Source organism: Diadema antillarum, unplaced genomic scaffold, assembly GCF_040938485.1.
Source record: "Diadema antillarum isolate AM-2024a unplaced genomic scaffold, OU_Dant_1.0 seq00000861_RagTag, whole genome shotgun sequence".
Classification (NCBI taxonomy): domain Eukaryota; kingdom Metazoa; phylum Echinodermata; class Echinoidea; order Diadematoida; family Diadematidae; genus Diadema; species Diadema antillarum.
Window position 1 is genome coordinate 58,466 of NW_027271731.1, and position 24,998 is coordinate 83,463.

The 24,998-nt window shown below is 38.8% G+C and overlaps 1 protein-coding gene across 1 annotated transcript in view; it reads right to left on the minus strand.

The window, feature by feature from the left end:
- Window positions 1-1,166: 1,166 nt before the first annotated feature.
- LOC139740573 (amidase-like) overlaps window positions 1,167-24,998 on the minus strand; it is a 45,144-nt gene continuing 21,312 nt past the window's right edge. The window contains exons 4-12 of the mRNA XM_071651160.1: window positions 24,196-24,368; window positions 22,460-22,599; window positions 20,964-21,164; window positions 11,972-12,046; window positions 9,397-9,562; window positions 8,329-8,391; window positions 6,462-6,562; window positions 5,175-5,361; window positions 1,167-3,555 (exon numbers count right to left, since the gene is read on the minus strand). Coding sequence (XP_071507261.1) covers window positions 3,362-3,555; window positions 5,175-5,361; window positions 6,462-6,562; window positions 8,329-8,391; window positions 9,397-9,562; window positions 11,972-12,046; window positions 20,964-21,164; window positions 22,460-22,599; window positions 24,196-24,368 — 1,300 coding nt within the window. The 3' untranslated portion in view covers window positions 1,167-3,361. The remainder of the gene's footprint in view (window positions 3,556-5,174; window positions 5,362-6,461; window positions 6,563-8,328; window positions 8,392-9,396; window positions 9,563-11,971; window positions 12,047-20,963; window positions 21,165-22,459; window positions 22,600-24,195; window positions 24,369-24,998) is intronic.

Genomic DNA, 24,998 nt, shown 5'->3' on the forward strand with positions numbered 1-24,998 from the left:
ATTTCATGCCACGAAAAAGGCAGCGGCTCCAATTCGCGAAAATTTCATGCCGCGAATATATCATGTTTTACAGGACATGATAGTTTAAAAAAGAAAAGAATATGTCACAATAGATGTTTCTTGCGCAAGGGCATGACATAATTCTCACATTACAAAACCTTATGAGTTGTACTTTTATCCATAGACTTCAGCATCATCATGTGCATTTTAAAGCAAGTCCTTGAGTTTCACAAGATTGTTGGCAAACGTCGGGCAGAAATCTATGCAGACAGAAAAAGACACTTTTTTAAAAACCACATGTGAAACAGAGACTCCAACCCCAAGCACCTTCTGATCTGGAGATTCTCCCACCTGAAATCCCTAGCAAACGGGAGACTCCAAATTGATGTGTGCGAAGCGCGAAATTCCCAGGGTTCTAGATGCTCTCTGGTGCTATCTAAGGCTTATTTTTTTCAACATACGATAGAAATACGTAAGAAATCCTTTCCAATGGGAGACAGAGCCAGGGCGGGAGAAATTAAATCTCAAGCGGGAGAACGGGAGATTTTGCAAAAATGGGTTTTCGGCGGGAGATCTCCCGTCGAAAATGGGAGAGTTGGAGTCTCTGGTGAAAGCTAGTGCAATTAGCATTATTCATTCCTACCAGGATCAAACAATGGTTTGAGTTGACATGTTCACTGCTTGAATAGAGCAACTGTGTACTTTCTATCATCCATGTTATGGAAGCTTTTCAGTGAGAGGAGACATCAGCTAGGTACCAGTACGACCCAAGGAAAGATGTATGGGGAACCTAATCACAAGGACCCAGAAACAAACAATGAAAATTACCTTGTTTTTATCAGTTCTCTCACTACATAAGTTTACAATCACAAAGAAAAATGAGGAGGAATAGGGAGCTGCAAAATCACCGTTAGAAGAGCGTTTTGTTACAGCCGACCTCTTGAAAGCAAGGTTCCACTTTATATTATACAAATATGATGAATATTTGAATTATGCCAAGAAACAAATAAGCTTGATTTCCTTGAATGGTACCGAGCAGTTCTCACAAAACAATGGAGCCCCAAGCTCATCTGCTATTGCACACACAGGGCTTCAAACATGCAGAGTAGCCACATTTAGCACGTTTCCACGAACACAACCGTGGAAAATTAGAGTTACCCCATAAAAGGTGTGCGCACTTCATGAATACCAACAATTACCACAACCTGCGCCACAAACACTTTGTACTGTGCACCAGTCAGAAATAACATTCTGTACAAGTCAAACTGTGATGGTGAGGAGCTGAGGTGATCTTCTGATCAACTGAGGAAAAGCAAAGAATGGAAAGAAAAAGAGGACTGTACACTGACACACTTCAGACTGTACGCTCACCGGTGGATGTACTGCTGTAAGTTTAGGCCAAACTTCCTCGTCAAAAACTGCTAATATTACCATCTACACTGTAGCATTAATACCCGCATGATTAGATGCCTTTGATTAGCCACATAGTAACATTTACTCCAATATCACTTTTTGACCTATCCTAGTCATTAGAAGTTAAATGAAAAAAAAAAAAAAAGGTGGAATTCAAACTTTCAGCATGGCTCGACACTAACTTTTTTGTTTGGTGGCCCGATGGGGCCACCAAAATCCTAAATTTCAAATGTTTGGTGGCCCGAGAGAAAAATTTGGTGTCCCCCCCCCAAAAAAAAAAAAAACCATTAAAAGTCCTTTCTTTTTAATGAGTCAAATATAAGAATTAGAAGTTGGACATATCTACTCATAAATAAACTTCAACAAACTTGCAACACTCACTCTCAGGCACTCATTCAGTCCTTTTCATCCATCCTTTGAACAAATTTAACTGCTAATTTCCGGCGCAAAAAGTTACGAATTTATTGACATACTTTTCAAAAAATTTTGGCGGCCCGAGGCGGGCCACCAAATTTGCCCTTTTTTGAAATTTGGTGGCCCGACTTTCATTTTTGGTGGCCCCGGGCCACCGTTAGTGTCGAGCCCTGCTTTCAGTAATTCCATATTGATGTGCAGGCAAAAGACATTCCTGCTACATTGTGAAGTGATGCATGATTATGTGTGTATCTGGGCTTCTTGAGGATTAAAACTGGTGCTAATAACTTTTCCATCAATGATTTCTCTGACAGTATCTGTTACCACTGAACAAAATTGAGTTCTCTACAAATTAATTAATCTTTTACTGTTTTTCTTGCTGTGGGGCATTAGCATGTGGGTAAATTTGCAAAGATCACAGAATTATGAGAGCTAAATCACAAAAATTTCCTACACACCAAGTGCTGTGAGAAGTAATGCACAGGTTTACCACAATCTTCAACCCCAAACCGAGGACACCGCAGCCTCTCAGCTACTACTTACAGGTCAACTGACAAGACCCAAGTTTCTTAAACAGCATCACTGTTTTCACACCACACACTTGCTTTCCATGCACGTCCTTTCGATTTCCACCTTTCCACCATTTGGGGGTAAAATGAGAAACAAAGAACACATACATGTATAGCACTTTTACTTCACAACCATAATCAGAGGTACTGGCGATACAAACGTGAATTTGGTCATTCTGAATTTTGGCAACTCATTTACACCACTTTCCCCTTGCACCTTCTTTTCCACTTTCAATTCCTCGGTCTATACACTGTGATGATTGCAATGCTTTTGAGTTGAGAAAATACTTGGGGAAATACCTGTATGCTGCCTGTAGCACAAGATAACCTTTCACATACGACTTTGACACGATGCCCGTTGCTTGTCCACTCTCAGTCTAACCCTCACTAACCGTGTCTGAAGTTTATCAAAGTTGATCAAGGCCCCCTCCCCTTGACTATGTCTGCATGTCGTGTGCAGCAGATGAGAAAAAATCTTGGCCCCTCCACCAGTCTGGTCACAATCAGTGAGTCAGTCACGATTCCTGCGTGAATCTTCCATTCAAACTTTCATGATGTACTCCTCCTAATGACTGTGCTACAAAACACGGAGAACATTCTGGAATCAAGTACCTATCCACAAAAAAACCCCGAACCAACATACAACCAAACAAACAAGTTAACAATCAAGAATGTTAAAACATATCTACATCTTCCTCCTCTTTAAACCTAGCAATTTCACTGAACTCAAGGTGATTCAGAAATTTCAATCATCTCCCCTCCTACTGCACATTTCAAACACTCACAACATTGGTCATAACTCCACCAATACCATCCAATCTCCTGTCTCCCACGATCAGAGTCCACCTCATCCCAATCTAGCCCTTGTGGGAGGAGACGTAGATGTGGTGGTGAGATGTTTCAAGGAATGTAAAAACTGAAGAGCCGCCGGCGCAGACGGTTGCCACGCCAACGGGCGGTTCCCCTTAGGCCTCGTCCCTGACCTTCTCAAAGGTCGCGGCCACCTGGAGTAGCAGGACCTCCTCAAAGACACGCCCGGTCAAGAGCAGGCCCACGGGCTGAGTGTCCAGGTAGCCGGCATTGATGGTCAGAGAGGGGTGACCGGTTAGGTTGGCAGCCATGGTATTCGACATCATGTCTGACGTCAGCTGGAGAAATTCTGGGAAGGAAAAACAAAAAACCAACAACAAAAAATGTACCTTTAATCAGAAAACTGCAGCATTCTTGTTTTGTGACAGTTTATCATTCAGCTTGTAAAACAAACAAAAATGGTTGTTAGCTTACAGTCTAAACTTCACTACACTCACCCAATTATACCAGATTTTAAAGAGCAGCTGCGATTTGCACTTGACATCCACACACAAATATATAATTTTGCCATCTGAGGACCTCCAACAACCTAATATCAATAACTTTCTTCTTTTGAAAACACTGCCTCTCTGGTATGATAAGTTGCCACTACCCACTTTACTCATATTGAATCATAAAATCTACCTCTTGTATACTGTATATACCATATATTTAGCATGTATAATTTTTTGTGAGTGGTTAAATTTGCGATTGTGGAGCAAAGTACTAAATGGAGAAATGTATGCATTCATGTCACATTCATGTCGGGATCAGGGTTAATATTTTTTTGTGTTTTGAAATTCATGAACAGCACCTGACTTGCGAAATTCGCGAAAAATAAAACTCTTGCAAATATTTGGCGTAAACAGCAATATGCTTATTACAAAGCTCATGCTTTCCTGGCTCACAAAAGGGCCACTGTCAAGAAAACAGCACATCAGAAGAGACACACAGACAGAGGGCATAACACAATCTTTTCACTGTGCCTCTTTTTTTGCACTGCTTTCTTCTGTTTTGTTATTGCTCACTTTTTCTAGAGATGTGCCGATATATGTCAGTTCACACCTTTGTTGTATGTAGCAGCCACAAATTGCAGACTTGTATTAGGCTCTACACATGCCATCTGAATACATCTGTATTTTTTTTGTTCCTGTCGTTAACAGCTCTCCTACTTCACTGGCCGTGGAGCATAGAATGCCAGTAGGAAGTCATATTCTGGTAATTTGCAAGTTTCAGTTCCTGGATCTCTGACAGTCACCCCAGACAATCATAGAAATAACTATTTCCTCTTCCTTGTGATATATATATACCATCCATATTCCCAGAAGTCCTTAATGCTCTTATGATGACAAAGTCAGGATGAGATTTTCCATGGCATGAAGATTCAGACACAACACTATCAGGGTACATCATGTGCAGGAGGTTGCCTCCTTTGCAGTATGTTTGGCTACACTGCTTAACACAACATTTGCAAAAAGATGATTCTACACATGTGAGCAACAGCAGAATTTTTTTGTCCTTTTTTTTTTGCAGTCTCAAAGAAATGAAAATATCTCAAGAAGCTCTAGAATCACAGAAATGTAAGTCAATTTGAAGATGACAATGTACTATCAAGACTGCAGATACCCTGTGAATTGCATTTTGACTCGGCCCTAATGTAACTACACTACAAAATTGTTTGTTTGTTTGTTTGTTTGTTTTTTTATAAATCTACATAAATTGTATTCTGCATGCAGGAAGAATCGCTCTAAAAAGACTTGCCAAACAAATGATTTCTAGCACTGCAATTCATTATTTATTACCTAAATACTTATATAGTGACACATGAAATCTCATCCCTAAACACCCCGAGGGCTTGCACAAGACAGCACAACCTCAAGCTGTGCCTGGCTGACACAGTCACACTAACTGTTGGTAATCACTACTCACTTGGCAAGGTACAGTTCTTCTTCGGAAGGTCTGTCGCTGTGAAAGGGACCGTTGGCATGGCGATGACGTCGTAGTCCTTGAAGACATCGTCGTAGGCCTGGGTGAGGAGGAGGCGGATGTTCTGGCCCTTCCCGTAGACTTGGCTCTGGTAGTTGGTTTTCATGTACTGCCCCATCAACATGGCAATCTGCGTATTATACAACATAGGCTCCACATAATCCTCTCTTGTAAAGCCCCTCACAAAAAAGCGGGTACGGACAATCATAACTTGAAAAGGACAAGTGTGGTTTCTAAGACACGTCTCGACTTCAGGACAAAATGTTCAGATTCATTTCTACAATTCCTCACTGTGCCCTCGACGCTCAGAGAGAGCAAGGCAATCTTAATTACCACACCAGGAAGCCAAAATTTAAGAATTTGGCACACTTTTGCTCTATTCAGATGGTAAGAAATGGGTATGGAAGGAAATTGCCGAGACTGCTCTGGCTTACTCTGAAGGTTTACCTCCCTACTAGAGCGTCACTCTACTCCCCCAAATTGTCCAAATATCTACTAGGTTTTCTTCACAAGCCACAATATATGAGAAGTCTCCACTGTGGAGGTTAGTAGCATACACTGTAGTAATGTGAAGTCCACACATATAATCCACTTTCTAATTTATGTTACACACATTGATAGTATATATCAACAAGGAAATGACTTTGGGTACTTATCGGAACTAGGAGTTCATATGCTGTGCTCCTAAAGAGTACCAAAGTGGGTTGTCGTCATAGCTATTCATCACCATGGAAACTGGTTCTAAACAACCTCACCTAGTCTGAGTGTTTATGCGTGTACCTGGTGCCAACCCATGCTATAACAAATGACTGTGACATCATCACTTTGTTAACTCTATTGTATTCTTCTTCGTGTCTAAGTAACTCTAGTATGTGGTATAATTCTTGTTAATTCCTTGCAATACACAATGCAGCCTCCGTATGACATTCTCTCCCTGGGTACTGTGGTACATAGGTGCCTACCGTACTGCCTTGCAGGAAATGTCTACAGGTTAAGGGATGCAAAGACAATGGTATACACAGAAATCCTGCACTTTAAACTAATATTCTGTAAGAGCAGGAGTTTACTGTCTTGCACTTACAGTTTGCACACTGCTTTTGAGGGTTAAACATATGACATAATTCTGTTGAAAAACAAACAAACACCCTAGACAAAAATAAACAAAACAGTACAAAACAACAACACACAATCAAGTCTCTAACTTGCTAAAAATGATGTAAGGTTACTCACCTTCTGAGGATGGTTGAGGTCGTTGACCCTGGCCTTGAGCGATTTGCCCGCAGAGCTCATCATGCTGGTTGGGTAGAAACCACGATAACCTGTCCCCACACCTGATAAATGGGAAAAATTCAAAACTGAACTAAATCGGAAACCATGCACATGACATACAAGCCACATCAGGCAGCCTGCATTTGTACTGAAGTGTCAGCAAATTATGCCTTCAAAAGCTTGACAAATGTTCCTACAAGGACTCAATGAGTAGACTCATAGAAAAACCCATGATAAATAACAATTTATGTTTCTACACATAATGTGGGATGTAGCATCAGCTCGGGTTATGTTCCATTGGCTTATTACAGCACACTACCTGCCTGGCAAGGGTTACACAAAGCTTTGCTTGTCGAATATCACAGACTTTTGGCAGCTGCAACTACTGTAAAACAAGGAATGTTCGTGTGCATTTTAATTTCGCGAATTTCGCGAGCGCCAAGATTCGTGAAATTAAAATGCACTCGAAAGTTCTTGTTTACACTGTATGCATTGAATGCCAGTGGCAGTTCGCGAAAATTTCATGCCGCAAAAAAGGCCGTCGGCTCCAATTAGCGAAAAATTCATGCCGCGATTATATCATGTTTTACAGTATTCAGCTGAGTGCCAGCAGGGCGGATAGACTGTGCAAAGCGTTGATACCTTTCCCCTCTTTAACCTGTTCGCTGCAAGAGTCTGAAATCTTTATGGACTTTACACAAGATCCAACCAGGTTCCTGGACACACAGGGCTAATGAACATGTGGTTTAAATTCAATGATTGGCCTTACTGGTCAATTACAATTTTGATTCAGCTGACTCAGGTAACCATTTACATCATCAGAGTAAGTGCCTTGTAAAAGCCGAAACAGGTTTTGCTATGTTCAGAAATACAATCAAATTTGTTTCATTTGTTATGCATCACAATACAACTTTGTCAACACAAAAAACAAGGATATGATATCACAAGTCAATTCATTTGAACAACTTGTAACAACCCTGTGAGAAAACTTTGGGCTAAACGCACCACAAGTCCAGAAATTACTAAAGTAAACCCTTTTTTTTCTTCTTCTTAAAGCAACCATGATTTTTATTTTAAATTAAGAAATCGCTATGGTGATTTTTTTTTCTCTTTTCTTTTCAGGAGCCATAATTCTTATCTGAATAAGAAACTGAAGTGTATATCTTTAATGGAGTATGTACAGGTACACTTAATGCCATTCATAACATTCATAAATAGTGCGGAATGTCTTTGAAGTTTATAATAGCTGGCTTCGGAGACATAAAATCCACACGATCAAGGCTGGTGCTAGTGGTGTTGCAAGGGGAGGGGGAGGGGCACCCTGTTAATCAACCTCCTCAATCATTACAGTGTACCCATAAGCTCTGCCTTAACTCTTTCTGTGTCAGGAATTTTTAACAGTGTGTGCAATTTTATGGGGTTTTCTGTGCCAAACAGAACTCAAAGCACACAAGGGGTTACTAATGAATTTCTCTGTCTATGCATTGAAAAAATTTTGCATCCCTGTGATTATGCATTTATTGCATATAAAGCTTTTGGTCAAGCACAATGTATGAATAGTTCGATGACCTCTTCATATACTGTAAAAGTGGATATTTTCGAGCAACTAATTTTTCGCGCTTGGCAGGGTAAGAAGAGTTTCGCATGTTTTTAATTCTGCGGAATCAAGACGTCAACTACTGGAACGTATGGCGAGCAAAAAATATTTGCGTGCTTTTATTTTCACACGAGTTTCTAGTTGCGCGAAATGCGCGAAAATATCAAAAAAGCGAAAATTTCCACTTTTACAGTACTGCCAGTGTGGTCATCTGTTGATTCTCAAACTCACCTCCAGTGATGATGGTGTTGTCCAGCATGCCTTCGTAGGCTATCGCTTCCCATATATTGGTGCCTGGGAGGTCAAAATCACAACAAGACTCGTGTCGGTGCAAAATTCACTCCAGGGAATCCCTACTCTTTTGTGCATGCATTTAGTTATAGGGCGTCACTCAAGAAAAAAACAACAACACATAAACTAATGGGAATGTCCTTCATAGCACACAAGGATAATCACGCTACCATAGCAAGGCAAACTAGGAATATCCCCACCATTATGCTTCTTTCTCTCTCTCTCACTCTGTACCTCCATGATTTCAAATCACCTCCATCAACATCGTGCTGTTCTGACTTCACAAGAAGTGAATTACTGAATCCCTGTCGCTGAAAATACCAGATATCCAGTGCGATGAGTTGCATCAGTAGCACTCAAGTCTTTGTAATAACTACAATTCAGAGCAGGTAAGACTGCCATGAGTAATTACCAGTCAAAACGAAAATAAAAAGTAGCTACATGGTAAATTACAAAGGGAAAGGATATACAGCCCTTAGACCATCATCAGTTTGCAAGTATTTATAGAAATACTTTCACAATGTGCTATGTTGTCAGGGTCATGAACCATGAATGAGGATAGCATTATATCAGGAGATTTGTGTTCATAAATGCAAGTTACTGTATGATCCAATGCAATATATTTAGCGAGTCTAATTTTTCGCATATCTAGACTTTTCAACTTTCACACATTTTTAATTCACAAATAGCACTCAAACTTGTGACATTTGCAAAAATAAAAGACCCATGAAATACATGGTGTACATAGTAAAGTGCATCTGAGGGCTTTAACATCACATCTACACAGCATTGTTCTGTTGAACAGTTAGAAGGGCCTGAAAAATCTATTGCCACAGCTACATTTCAGACTTTGGTCCTCAACATCGTTTTCACAAAGAGGACAACTATTATCTCTGTAAACGAATGACATCAATATTATTAAGATATCAGAAATTTGACAAAATCCAATAGAGGGCGTCACTGTACAAGACACGAATGGACGGTGGGGGAGACAGGAAAGAAACTCACATTCGCTGTGGAGTGGAATAGAGACCTCAGTGATTTGGGCACCAGCATAGGCCAGCTGGTCAATGGCCTTGCGGACGAGAGTGTCCACCTTTGGGTCGGAGTGGGACTGTCCAAAACCCTCCTTGAGGATGGCAATCTTGATCCCTTCCAGGCTGCACTGGCTCAGCTACAGACAAAAGGATGATAAATCATGAATTTGCAATCTCACTTTCATGAGGCACAAGAGATTCTCAGAATCTTTTTGTACCCTTACCCCCCCCCCCCAATACCCAACTGTGCATGCCTTGGTCATGCAGTATGCATTTCTCTGAGAGTAACAGAATAACCTCCCAAGCATCAAGAAATTTGGACAGAGTTCAACTGTCATGGTATCAACTGAAATGCCTCTACTGTCATCTGCAAACTATAATCTCCGTTTGATTCTTTGTGTGCCTTGTCCACACGCCTGGCTCAGTCCATGGCTGGCCAACTTCACATATTTTGCTCAAATGCACAGCCGCGCACAAACCGACTGATAAATCCCAATATGCCAAAGTATATTGAAGGTGTCACAGCCATAGCTTTGTTATAAAAGTTATATCACAGCAAAGCATGTGATTTTTGTCTGCAACTCTGCTGTACTGCATTCTAGCATACAGGTACATGCTTCTATAAAAAGTTACATGGCTATGAAAAACAAAATGTTTTCCAAAAGTGCTCATGCACTGCAGTCTCAGAATATTGCAGCAACACACAAAGGGTTTACACTGTAGCTCAGAGAAAGTTATCACATACTATAAGAGAGAGACAGAGAACAAAATGGTAGTAGTGGGATTTATGAGGTCTACAGTTGGGAATGTGACGTTGCAAAAAGCAATTTCTGATCACTCATGAATATATTTGTATATTGAGATCAAGGCAGAAAACACAACAAATAAGTTTCACATAAACTGCTCTGAAACCACATCACCACCAGGCACACACAAAAAAAAAAGAGCCCTCAACACCTGCAGGATACATTTCACCACAGTCAAACATATCGTGCTACCAGCTGCCAATAAAAATGGATGAATTCTCTTCTTATCAGCGGAGTGAAAGGCTTCACAAAAATTTAAGACTGCCACTTTCTGGGATCATAAATGCTGTGCAGGTACACAGAATTCACAGGAAAAAAAAACAAAAAAAACAAAAAACCCCACACAGATGCTGGTATGCCACGCACAACATAAACTAGAAATATCACTGAATTTGATTGATATCCCAGCCAAGCTCGCCGTTTCAGGCCCACAAGCACTAACTTGAATACACAGAATTCATAAAACATGATTAGAATACCACACCCTCCTATTTACTGAAATATTCTTCATCTACAGATATTTCTTTCATGAAGGACCTGTTTGTTCATTTCATTTCATCCTATTCAAAATAACATGGAATTCTGTTTGCATACATGCGTTGTTGATAAGATGAGCAAACCTCTCAAGCAAGCTTTCTAGCCTTTGGGACCAACATTTGGTACAAAAGGTCTGACAAAGGTTTAAAGGAGATGGCTAGTAACTGATCAGTGGGAAACAGTGGGAATGCTGGGGATGATTGTTCCAATTCTTGTGGGATTCATTTAAGAGTACATTACATATCTATTGTTGTGTGAAAATTATTTGATTCAGAATGGTCTCATATTCAAGTAATGTGCAGTTTAAAGGACAAGTTCACCTTCATAAACATAAGGATTGAGAGAATGTAGCAATATTAGTAGAACACATCATTGAAAGTTTGAGGAAAATCGGACAATCCATTCAAAAGTTATGCATTTTTAAAGTTTTTGTGCAGTCACCGCTGGATGAGAAGACTACTGCAATGTGTGAATAACTTAGATGTCACATGCGAACAACAATATACGGAAAATATAAAGAGAATTTCACAAAATTTCATCTTTTGAAAAAAGTACACATTCCCCCGACTCGTTATCGACAAATGTTATGGGTAGTATTATTCCCCCTGCCTTTAGAAAGAGGCAAGTCAAGTGCTCTTTTATTATGCGAAAAAAGTGAAAATATGTTGAATTTTCTTTATATTTTCTTTATACTGTTGTACGCATATGACTCACAAGCTGTAGTAGTCTCCTCATCCAGCGGTTCCAACACAAAAATTTTAAAAATTCATAACTTTTGCATCGATTGTCCAATTTTCCTCAAACTTTCACTGATGTGTTCTACTATTATTGTTGCATTCTCTCAATCCTTATGTTTATGAAGGTGAACTTGTCCTTTAATGCCCCGTCACTGATACCAGGCACGCTAACCTGGAAACATTAAACTGCACATTACTTGATTATGAGACCATTCTGAATCAAATAATTTTCACACAACAATAGATATATAATGTACTCTTAAATGAATCCCACAAGAATTGGAACAATCATCCCCCAGCATTCCCACTGTTTCCCACTGATCAGTTACTAGCCATCCCCTTTAAAGCATTATCCAAGTTAACCCGCTCCATACTGAATTCTGAAATCCCCATAGACTTAATACACAGGCCACCAGCTTCCCGTATGGAACAGGTTAACAGGTCTGTGTTGTCTCTCAACACTTACCTCCTTGGTGTATTCAGGGACAATGATGCTTCTTGGCTGGCGAGGATCCAGCCCATCATTGTGGCCCGCCACAGCCTACAACAGCAGGGGAAGAGAAGAAAAACTGTTGCGATCCATGTGGATGATTTTGGAATACTGTAAAAGTGGATATTTTCGCGTGACTAATTTTTCGCGCTTGGCCGGGTCGGAAGAGTTTCGCGTGGTTTTAATTCCGCGGAATCAAGACATCACACACAGGCACATATGGCAAGCAAAAATATTTGCGTGCTTTTATTTTCGCGCTAGTTTCTGGTTGCGCGAAATGCGCAAAAATTTGAACACCGCGAAAATTTCCACTTTTACAGTACACAGTCAGAGAAAGAATGAAGGATTTTGTTTGTTTGTTTGTTTGTTTTTAAAGCCATGTTTGTACCTAGGAAATAACTGTCTTTTACACTTGTGACAAATTTTGCTTCCAGTTTCACATCAAATGAAGTGGACGTCCATTTGTGAAGTTGATGGTAGAAGCTGACAAATTTTCTAGGAATATGAATAAAGATTGAGTATTTTTGCAAAGTAAAAAAACAGAAATATATATTTACCTTGTAAAAAACCATGCCCCTCCTTTTTTGTTTGGGGGGGGGGGGGGGGAGGGAGGGGGGGAGTGGAGATACTAGAAGATTAACATCTTTCAGAAATATTGTCATTCCAGACACTTATGTTTATATACTAACTAGACATATCGCTACGGCTACTGATATGCCTCCGCCATAATGCATGGTTCTCCTAATAGGTCTATAGTACAATGTCTTGACAATGTGTGATGACAGTTTCACACAACTGGCAAAATATTAAAAGGACAGGTTTGACACAAATGTGCTGAATGTTCACTTTCCTAGAACTAGGTTCAATTGGATGAATGATTAAATTGTCAGAGTGCAGGTATTTGGGGAACTGATGATTTTTACTTGACTTTTGACCCTTTTATAAGTTTATGCATTGAGTAATTTTCAAGGTATTGAGGAAAAGTATAATTTCAGTATCAAATGGGAAAATAGCATTATCTAAACCTGGCCTTTGACCTTTGACCTCACAGTTCCAAAGAGAATCACTGTTAGGTTGAACATGCATAAATATGTAAGTTTCATGATGATACCTGGAGTTACTTTCGAGATATGGAGGAAAAAGTGCAATTTAGCACTTTCACTTGACCTTTGACCTTTGACCTTTGACCTTTTGGCAAGAAACTTCCCCAAAAATATATATTGGGTAATACATGCCATACATCAAGTTTAAAAAAAAAAAAACCTTCAGGCATATTGCATTCTAAGGAAAGTAGTGATATTTTGAGGAGTTGACCTTGACCTTTGACCCCCTGACCTTTGACCCACGACCCCAACTTCCCTAGATAATCACTGCCCATCAGTACAAGCATATATACTAAGTTCCATGAAGATACCTTGAACCATTTGCGAGATATGGAGAAAAACATGAAATTTCAATTTTTTTTTTTCACAAAACAACCTGTGACCTTTGACCTTTGACCCTGTGACCCTAAAATCCACACAAAGTATTATCCCCCAAGGATATACCCTCATACCAAGTTTGATGTAAAACCACCACACGGTTCTTGAGATATCGACAAAAACAAAACGGGACGGACGGACGTACGGACGGACGACCCGAAAACATAATGCCTCCGGCCACTTCGTTGCGGAAGCATAAAAATAAACACAGTGATGTACAGTAAATCCAGGGGCCCGTTGCATAAAAGTTACAATTATGGTAACTTTGCCATCCAATGGTAACTACCATGGTAACAATACTCAACAGCCAATCAAAATCAAGAATTCCATGGAAGTTACCACTGGATGGCAAAGTTACCATAATTGTAACTTTTATGCAACGGGCCCCTGGACTGATGCTCATCTAATTTATTATCTTCACGTATGGTTCCACTATTGTCAGTGACTAAAATTAAAGTAATTTTCCATTTTTCAAATGATTAAATACAAAAATCCAAAATATTCTTGATCAGAAATTACACCAGTTGAAAGCAATGTATACTAATGATGGCAAACATGGCATATATTATCACACAAGACCTCTCTGCCGTGAAATGGCTGTCCTGCCACTAATCTGGTTGCAAAAAGTTTGAAATATTTTGTCATGCAGGCTGTGATAGCATTCAAGTCACATGATATCTCCTTTTCCCTGGTTGCGAAGGAAATGAGAAATTCAGTCATATTTGTTCCTGGTTGTTTCCACTAACTAATCTACCCAGTTAATCACAGAGGTTTATGATTCAAGACTCAAGATTTTTTTCTTATTGTCTAAAAAAAATACAGAAATTTGCCATTCCTGCCTGAATAATTAACATACTGACAAAAACATTGCACAAGTGCCGATGATACATACATAAATTGGTAATATAAAAATATATATCTTTATATGAAGAGTTTCATCACAATATATGCTAAATGCCATTTTTAAACACTTTAAAGTAAGCCCATCCTCAAATAGAGTGAAATACCACCTTTCCAGTGGTACCTCACTTGTAACTTAACAAGGAATATTCTTGAAGATATGATTAAAAAAATCCTGCATTTTCTTATTATTTTCTATGTGTTTTAGTAGCTTTCATCGCAAATATCTCAACTGAACAAGAATGAAATTAGCTCGTTTGGGAATAAAACTGTGATAAAAAACATTTGTACAGAATATGCTGATAAAATACCTCAATTAACTTGAATCTAATATGTGTATTTCATTTTCAAAATTCCGCATTGTCGAGTTGGTGAGCTGGTGAGACTGGTACCTTTAGACATCAGTATATTTGGGAAAGCTATACAAAATGGCTCAGTGCTAAATGCACCGACTGCTTTATCAACTCTTGGATCTACACCTGCCTAAGGAAGCCTGGCAGAGTCCCAGAAACCACATTTCTGTGGATTACTCCTGTATATTTTTACTTAGATCATAAAATATCATCCTTCACTGTTAGTATATCATAAGGTAGAATATGAATAATTCATAAATTTGAGCCCTATTCTGTGCATATAACATAATACTGTCATAGTAAAGAATTGTTGAGAGCTTCTTTGTAAATGATCCTTAAATTAGTAATGCACATAAGGAGATTAGAGTTATTGTTTTTTCCTCGAAATGGCAAATTTTCATACATGTCTTTACGATGTAAGATTTTGTGAAGTTTTAATAATTTGTCCAAGGAACTGTTGCATAAAAGTTGAAATCAAACAGAAATCACTGAATACTTGATTCTGACAGGCTGATCCCTGACTTAAATTTTATTTTCTGACTCATGTTTGACTGCATTTATTTATGCAACACAGGCCAGTTCCTATAATCTGTCTCAAATATATGGGACATGCAATGAGAGTCAGAATTGCCAATTTGATGTCATGATGATGATTTCTTCAGCAACTTTCCTCTACGATTTCATGGAGTAATTGAAGAGTTTGACTGCAAAGCAGGTTAACTCCATTTTTGTTAATTTGTGATATTTGCAATTTAAACTGCTGAAAAAAAAGAAAATGTGGGGTATTTTCAATCATAACTCCGAGAACATTCCTCATCATGTAACAGGTGACGAATCATTGGAAATGTTTTATTTTGCTCTATCTGATGATGGACTTAAACATTTTTAAAAATGGCACTTAATCCGTTTTTCAAACAAACTCTTCAGTTGTAGGACTGTTTTGGTACTAGCTGTTTGCTCAACACTTTTGAGAAGTGAGTGTTACAGGGAGGCATCTCAGTGAATTTTTGATTTGTATGAATTTGTACACAATCAAAATCCTCATACAAAGTTTCCAAAGGTATAGGTTTGGAGTCAAATTACTGGTCATACATTTGATATCTACTCTTTTTTCAAACTTTGGAGATGGAGTACTATTCTTTGCAAATACTGGGGTTGTGTTGGCAACTTACATATTCCTGATATGTAATTTCAGTTTTAAAAAAAATTAATATATAAATAACAATCTCTTTATTATGTATATATATGGAAAACACATTCTGTCATTTTCAACTTCATTTTCATTGCATTCACATAAACAGATTGATTTACCATCAAAAGAATCAAAATCACATCCTAGCAGGGATCTCGCCAGCGTATATCACCCTTGTCGGCCCCGACAAGCGTGCGGTTTGAAGAAGCAATTGCCGACAAGGGTAAAACTTGCCGACAAGGGTAACACCACGCGTGAACTTGCCGACAAGGGTAACTTGCTTGACGAGCTAAGTTCGGACCAATTTCTCGCCTTTTTCAGTTTTTATTATCTGGCTAGAAAAGAAGCTAGATGTTGAAAGCAGCAGCAGTTTACATACTTATACAAGCGCAAAAATTTACCCACGCAGTCACCGCACCGATCACAACAACGCGGCTACCAAGACCTCCCTAGGCCCTGCTGATACACACCACACACTTGCTCACTCACATGCGCTCTGATTTGGGATCCACACACACATGCACAAGCACCCAGCCGGCCACTTACCTAGCCGCCTGCGTGTACAACGGTACAGTGTATATATTGTGAGAGGGAGAGAGAGGACGGAAAGAGAGGGTCGGAGGCCGAAGGAGGCTGAGGAAGGTTGACACGTGCTCGCTTGTTGTCACGCTTGTTGTCGGGTTACGCAAAAACAAACGATATGAAATGCATGCCCCCCTCCGCCAAAGGTTGTATTTTTTTTTTTTTTTTTTTGGCTGCTTTGGTCTGTTTGTTAGTTTGTCTGCCTGTCTGTCTCTCTATTCGCAAAATAAGTCAAAATTTGGGAATAGATTAGGATGAAATTTTCAGGAACAGTTGGTTGGTAAAATGGCGCAAGGAACAGATGATTAAATTTTGATAGTGAGCAGGATTTATAATACCACCGAAATTCACCGCCAGGATCCAGGATCTTTAGACTTTGTTTCGTATATTTGAAAGGATTCGTATCAATTCTTTAGGAAGCTGGCCATCGGCAATGACGCAAAATTAGATGCGTTGAAAGCATTGCCGCAGAGAGAAAATTAACTCCATTTTTCGTTAAAAAAAAGAAAAGAAAAAAGAACGTGCGATGGAGTAAGCAAATGCAAATTGTTATTTAGGTTTTGGTAGTTTCAATGGGTTATTTTTTTTTTAAATCTAAAAAGCCATGCGTTCCATTTTAACCTTTTCAATTTCTACGGATTTGTAAACGTCATTCGTGAATATTCCATTTTCCTTCTCCGGGCCGAAATTTATAGTAATTCTGTCATGATGGTCTTTCAAGTTCAACGTATACGTAATGCTCCACGTGCTTCTGGCTTGGTTTGTTAAAAGGTGGGTTAGGGGGCCTTCACGGGCAGAAAATAAATGATGATCATTCATCAATGTTCCCAGTTGGTTTACATGCTGTGTACACGCTGTTTACGACCACTGAAGCAAGGTGGCAGTACGCGCGACATTCTTTATCTGACACCTGGCTTTCGTGGAAATTTCATGGAAATTTCCACAAGCCATGATATCAAGTTTCCCCACTGCTTGAGGTCGTGCTTTTTTTTATTCTTCATTACGAACATCAATTTGTTCAACTTGAAAAGTGTAGATAATTTGCTTTGAGGACGTGTTTCTTTCTTTTTTTTTTCATTGCAGCATCGGTAACATTTTGTTTTGTTCATCGTCCCTGCATGGCAGGGTTCATGGGAGGAGAACGATAGGAATGACTGGGGAGAAAATAAACTGAAAGAAGGAAGCATCTTTTGAGCGAGCTGTCTTTGTTTTTCTCTACACCAGCATCAGTTATCGCCACCAAGATTCATTTTTTTTTTTCGTTACTCCGACAGATTAATGATAAAATGATGCTAGATTCTTTATTCTGAAGGTTCGTTAATCCAAAAATGATTAAGAAAAAATGTCCGTTCATTTCACGACGAAATCAGTTTTGTTATTTCGAACGTTCTGCCAGTGAAATTTCGGAATAAAACGACGGTACAAAACAGCGTGTTTTCGTACTCTAAGGGTCTGTTATTCCGACAGAAGTAGTAATGATGAAATAATAAATTGTAGATTCTTTATTCTGAAGGTTCGTTAACCGAAAATTGAATAAAGAAAAATGTCCGTAAATTTCAAAACGAAATCAGTGCGTCATTTCAAACGTTTTGCCAGTGAAATTTTGGAACAAAACGACTGCCCCAAAACAGTTGCAGTTTTCTTACTCTGAGGGTTCGTTACTCCGACAGATTAATGATAAAATAATGCTAGATTCCCTATTCTGAAGGTTCGTTAATCCAAAAAATGATTAAGAAAAAATGTCCGTTCATTTCACAACGAAATCAGTTTTGTTATTTCGAACGTTTCTGTCAGTGAAATTTCGGAATAAAACGACGGCACAAAACAGCGTGTTTTCGTACTCTATAAGGGTCTGTTATTCCGACAGAAGTAGTAATGATGAAATAACAATAGATTCTTTATTCTGAAGGTTCGTTAACCGAAAATTGAATAAAGAAAAATGTCCGTAAATTTCAAAACGAAATCAGTGCGTCATTTCGAACGTTTTGCCAGTGAAATTTGGAATAAAACTGCCCCCAAAACAGTTGCACTTTTCTTACTCTTAGGGTTCGTTACTCCGACAGATTAATGAAAAAATAATGCTATATTCCTTATTCTGAAGGTTCGTTAATCCAAAAATGATTTTAAAAAAATGTCCGTTCATTTCACAGCGAAATCAGTTTTGTTATTTCGAACGTTTCCGTCAGTGAAATTTCAGAATAAAACGACGGCCCCAAAACGGTTACAGTTTTCTTTTACTCTGAAGGTTCGTTACTGCGAAAGAATAATGATATAATACTTTAGATTCTTAATTCTGAACGATCGTTAATCGGAAAACGATAAAGAAGAAATGAAAACGGTTACAGTTTTCTTACCCTCAGGGTTCGTTACTCCGAAAGAATAATGGCAAAATAATACTCTACATTCTTAATTCTGAATGATCGTTAATAGAAAAATTATAAAGGAGAAAATATTCGTTTATATCCAAACGAAATCAGTTTTGTTATTTCGAATGTTCTGCCAGTATAATTTCGGAATACAACAACGGCTCCAAAAGGGTGTTTTCTTATTCAGAAGGTTTGTTATTCTGAATAACGATGATAGATGATAGATTCCTTTCTGAAGGTTCGTTGATCGGAAAATAATAAAGAAAAAATGCTTGTTAATCTTCGAACGAAATCAGTTTTATTTTGAACATTCATCTGTAGTACCGACCTTTGGTGTTGTTGTTGTTTTCGATTACAAACCTTCGAAGTACTCAGTAATGAATCGTTTCATTTTATGATTAAACAAACCTTCGGAATAATGACCATCATTACATTTTTGTATGATATCTCTTTGATGTCACGGCCAAACTACCGCAGTATACCCAGAAAGGAAAGTGCAACGATGTCCCGAAAGTTCTCGATCGCTTCTCGCGCATCTGCATGCAATAGGCCTACCACGTGGTCGAGCAGACGGCGAGAAAGCAACACGGCGCGCGTTGTTGCGATGCAGAGGCTGCTAATTATTGCAACAGTGAAACAGGAAAGGCCTGAAAGAATTCGGAACCTCCACCACCGGCACCTACTTCTCTTTCATTTATTATTTAGGAACTACCGCTAACAAAAGGTATGGAGTTTCTGCATTGTTTCTGTGAGAATATGCCCCTCACAACGTTCATTACATCTCCGTGAAAATGTCGCATTTAGTGGCATTTTAGCGGCGATTTATCTGTGTTGTATTGAGCATTAGCGAAGGCTTCCGCGCTTCGCGCGGGAGGGGGAACCCCCCTCCCGTACCCACCCCCAGAACAGCGCGCATAAATGCCGACAAGCGTGAAGAAATTCCTGGCGAGAACCCTGCCTAGTACTACATGTATCATTAACTTTACTATATATCATCAGCAGTCTTTGAAATTTCTTATAATTCACAACTATGAAAACAAGTCCAAAACATGAAAACATTGATATGTCTATTTCTGTAAGCTATCATCTCAACTTCTAATTTCGATATTTCATTTTAACCCAACACTGACTGCTTTCAAGGCAAGCTTCCGAGAGGTTTCCAATTCCAGTTTCACAGTTGATTCAGGCATGTTAGACAATTTAGACACGACAATCTATAAAAACACTGACACTACGGCCAGGTTTATGGTTGAAAAGGGACTCACCAAGGTCTAGTTTCACGGTCTACAGGTGAGTACACAAACTTATATATTCTCTTTGGGCAAATCCAAAAATAACCCCAACAGACATACCACCCACCTATCAGGTCACTGAAGCACTGAGAGCATGAAAATAGGAGGGGTTACAATGCGTAAGAAAAATTTATTCTTACAACAAAACTATAAATCCCCTCCAATTTCCATTCTTGTCATATGCCACTCATACTCCGCACAACAAAAACAAGAGAAAAGCCCAAAGTACAGAACACACACACAAATATAGCAATCTCAGGCATTGCTGTACATGCAGTAGTATAGTTTTGAGAGACCAGTGACAAAAAAAAGAAGAAACAAACAAACAAACAAACAAACAAACAAACAAACAAACAAACAATCAAACAAACAAACAAACATTTTGGCCATCAATCCATCTGAATTATGTTTGAAAATGTCTTCTCTTGGTAAGGCCTTAATGTGAAATTATTAAACAGTAACTTTTTCAATTTTTTCTATTGTGCACAATGCAGCTAGGCTTTGATCCTTCCACAGTGGAACTACTCTTGGCATCACAATTAGAAAAAATAAGAACTATTATTATGTACTTAAAATTCTGTGATGGGTGAGGAATAAGATCTTGTTTGTCTTGCATGCTTCTGATTAGATTTCAGAATGCAGAGATTAGAGGGATAAGAACATAAATTATGTGAGATTTTTATACATTAATCAATCACAAAGGTTCATGACAAAATTAATTGATGTATAAGCATGCTGAGGAGAAGGTACTAGAGCTATGCTACTGCTACAGTTTCTCACAAAGTCCAGACAAAGTGCATACCTCCAAAATAAGGGCACAGTCATGCACAGTGCGCGCCATGGGTCCCACGTGGTCCAGGGACGGGTCTATGGACATGGCGCCCGTGTAGGGGACCAGGCCATAGCTGGGCTTGAGTCCAACGATGCCGTTCCAGCTGGCGGGAACTCTGATGGAGCCTCGCTGGTCACCGCCTATGGCCATGTCCACCTCATTGCACGCAACCTACATACACAGCACACGATGGATGCACAAGTCAGCTCTCCTACATTTTCATCCCCTCACTTAGACATTTACACCAGCATAGAGCAATGCATACAGTATTCTTATCAACAGCAAAAACTCATGAGGAATTAAACCAATCAATTGATCCAATAATAAAATTGATAGTGTGGACGTACTAGTAGGCCCCTACACAATGATACTGTTCTTTAATAATCAAGATAATTACAACAATAATAATAATAATAATAATAATAATAATAATAATAATAATAATAATGATAATGATAATAATAATAATGACAATAATAATAATAACGATAATAATAATAATGATAATAATAATAATGATAATAACAATAATAATAATAATAATAATAATGATGATAATGATATCAATAATAATAACAGTAATAATATAGGGAATTAGAGATTCCTCCAATCATTCGTAGTTGCACCTTTTCAAAATTATGCCTCCCACCTTTGATCATCATTCAACATGAAAATTCTGCTATCTGTAATCATATCAGAAATGCCCTTTTCTAACTCCTCTGAATACTAATTATCAGCACAAATGGTCAAAGAATGGGCTAAGGAAGATGCTTGCTTACAGTATCTGTTTTTGCTTGAAAAAAATGCATGCCAATGAAATATCTATAAGATGGCTATGATTTCTGTGACATGACAACCCAGAAATAATGAATGGCATTTTATAGAACGTATCGAGCATATCAATTCTGTTTGAGGCTTTTGTCTGTTTGTGAATTGTACTGATGCTGCTTATAATTTCTGAATTATTGAGTCATCTGTATTGATCTAGTAAAGCATCAGCAGCATGCAGACACATACAATATGCATAAACTAGCTACTGTAAAACATGACATTTTCGGGGCATGAAATTTTCGCGAATTGCAGCCGATGGCTTTTTCCGCGGCATGAAATTTTCGCGGGTGGCCTCTAACATTCAATGCATACAGTGTAGACAAGAACTTTCGCATGCATTGTAATTTTGCGAATCTTGGCTCTCACGAAATTTGCGAAATTAAAATGCATGCGAACATTCCTCGTTTTACAGTATATTACCACACGTATGCACTCTTTACAGAGCATCAAAAGACGGGTACAAAAGTTGTCTTCTTGTGGAGTAGGCAAGAATTTTTAAGTGAAAATAATTGCGATATAAGTTTTTGAGCGGTGTATCTGTCATACAGCAAAAACAAACAAACAAACAAACGAATAAAAATCAAAGTCCTCGCCCAGCAACACCCTCTATTTAAAGATTCCTGAGTATGTCTTACCAAGACAGCTCCACCTGAGCTGGATCCTCCTGCACTCTTTGCCACATTGTAAGCATTGCACACTGGTCCCTTTGCACCCGTGAAACTGCCCCCAGAGAAGCACAGGCTCTCACACATTGACTTGCCAAGGATGGTTCCACCTGGGAAAGGCACAATCAGGACAGTGTTGGCAGCTGAAATAGCGCGTATGTACTTACGCCACTATACACAGTTTCCATACACCCATACATTTGTACAATGTGTACATTTGTTTTCCTGTCACATTTATTTTTCTGACCAAAGACAATACCGAAACATGAAACTACAATACACAATAAGTCAAACACTGCTTATTGAATACAAGGCCGCATGAACGCCAGCTGTAAATTCAAACTACTGCAGTCTTTGGAAGAAATGTTTTCATTTGTAAGTTTGTTGTCCGATAGTATGTTGCATTTTTCCAACAACCCAGTTCCCCCTCCCCCCCCCCCCCATAAAGAAAGAAAATAAAGTAAGTTTCAATTCGCCTTATGCTGTGACACAACAAAAAGTCATAGTGTCATAAAATGGCCAAAGTAAGATTTTCAGAGCAGCTCTCACCAAATTTTTATTGTCATTGCACCATAGATGATAAATGTTTCCTAATAATTTGGGGTCACTCAAATTAGAGCAGTACTTTGAAAAAAAGGGTAGAAAATACTGTTATTGTTGAATGTTATTTATTGCTACACAATGAAAGGCAGTGGATATAAGATCCAGAATCACAAATTTTTAACATCCTATATCGGCTCCCTATAGAGCCCTTTATTCATGCTGAGATGTTAAGACTACTTTGGGAACTGCATGCCATGGTAGGCCAAGATCTCTTCGGAAAACTGCCAGACTGGCAAGATCCCGCGCCAAGTTATTTGGTCTCCTGCCAATTAGACATGGCTTTAAAGGGAATTCCAAGCTTTGGCCCAGTGCCATATCCAGCTGTTAGACATGCCATGCATTTCACACCACAGTTTCTTCTGTTGTGTCAGTGTGCTAATGAACCCAAAGGTAAAGCACTTTCATTCTTCTCCCCCTCCCCTCTCCCCCTCCCCCTCCCCCTCTTCCAACCCATCAACAAATGCAAAGAAAACAAAACTAAAGTAATTCTTGCACCCTCCATGTAGCAAAATCCCAATGAGGGATGTTCCAAAAAGCAATCAAGAGGATACTTGTGTAATACATGCGTCTAAATATACAAAACTATTCCAAAATCAAGGAAGCCTTTTTTTTAACTGTTTTGCCAGGATATGGAGAGAAAAATTCGAAGTATTCATAGAGCCTCTTTCTGTATCAACAAGATGTTACAGCTCTGTGTCAAGGATACGTGCTTGAATCTTGAAGTAGCTGTAGCACAGGAAACTATAACCCCTACCACTGCAATGTTTGTACAATACTTCAAAGCTACAAAAACCACAACAAACAAACAAAACATGGCTACTGTATGATAGTATACATAACCCCCAATATCTAAAAATGACACTCAAAGGCAATAACTTAATCACAAGCTTGCACAGAGGTGAGTAGAAATGCATTAAAAATGCAGCCAGACACCTTTGTACCAAATCCTTCAATAACATCATTGACATATGACAAAATTTGGAATACCCGTGTGCCCATCTGAAATGGATGATAGTATCAAGACAAATTCTCATAAAGTATATTGGTTGTTAGAACATCCCATTTCTACTTGAACTGGGTTAGGCTGGACAGTGTTATCCCACCTTCATCGAGAATTCTAGTCACGACGATGGCGTCGAAGTCAGGTACATATCCCTCCAGGGCATGTGAGCCGGCCATCATGGGTACCCCGGCCACTGCGATGTTGTCGTTGATGGCCACTCGCTTCCGAGACAGTCTGCCACTGGGGGCGCCCTTGATGTTACAGCGCCAGAACCTGGATATGATCAAAAGAGGCAAAAGAGGTGTAGCAGCACATACACATCAGTCAAACTCATTTCACTCAACAACAAAATAACCACAAAACACTTTGCTTACCCCTGTTTTGGGTTTAGAAATTACAGACAATCAAGTACTGGTAGTTGCAGACTTGGTGTGTATCATATGACTTGCGTACAAAGTTAATAATGAGCATACTGTGACTATTGCTTTGTAATATAACTAACTACGAGATATTTACTTTGCAGTACATTACTCTAATTACATATTGACCATACTGCATGATAAAATACACTATTATTGTGAATCAGTGGTAAGTGCTCAGAATAAAAAAAAACAAAAACCAACCCCTTATTTTTCAAAGATTTGTTCCAAACTATAACACATAGTATTTCATTCTTCTATTCAAGAGCCAAGTAGAGCACAAGTACTTAATTGGCTATGACTAATTCATAAAGGCTTAATCATAATACACACAGTGTATAACTGACAAGCTTCATTGATCTACAAGATGTGTTTGTGGTTCACAAGAACCACATACAATAATCAGCATATTAAATGTAAACTCACATTTAGGTACTTAGATAAAATCATCAGGTAAGAAGATTTTGTGAAGCAAAAATCACAA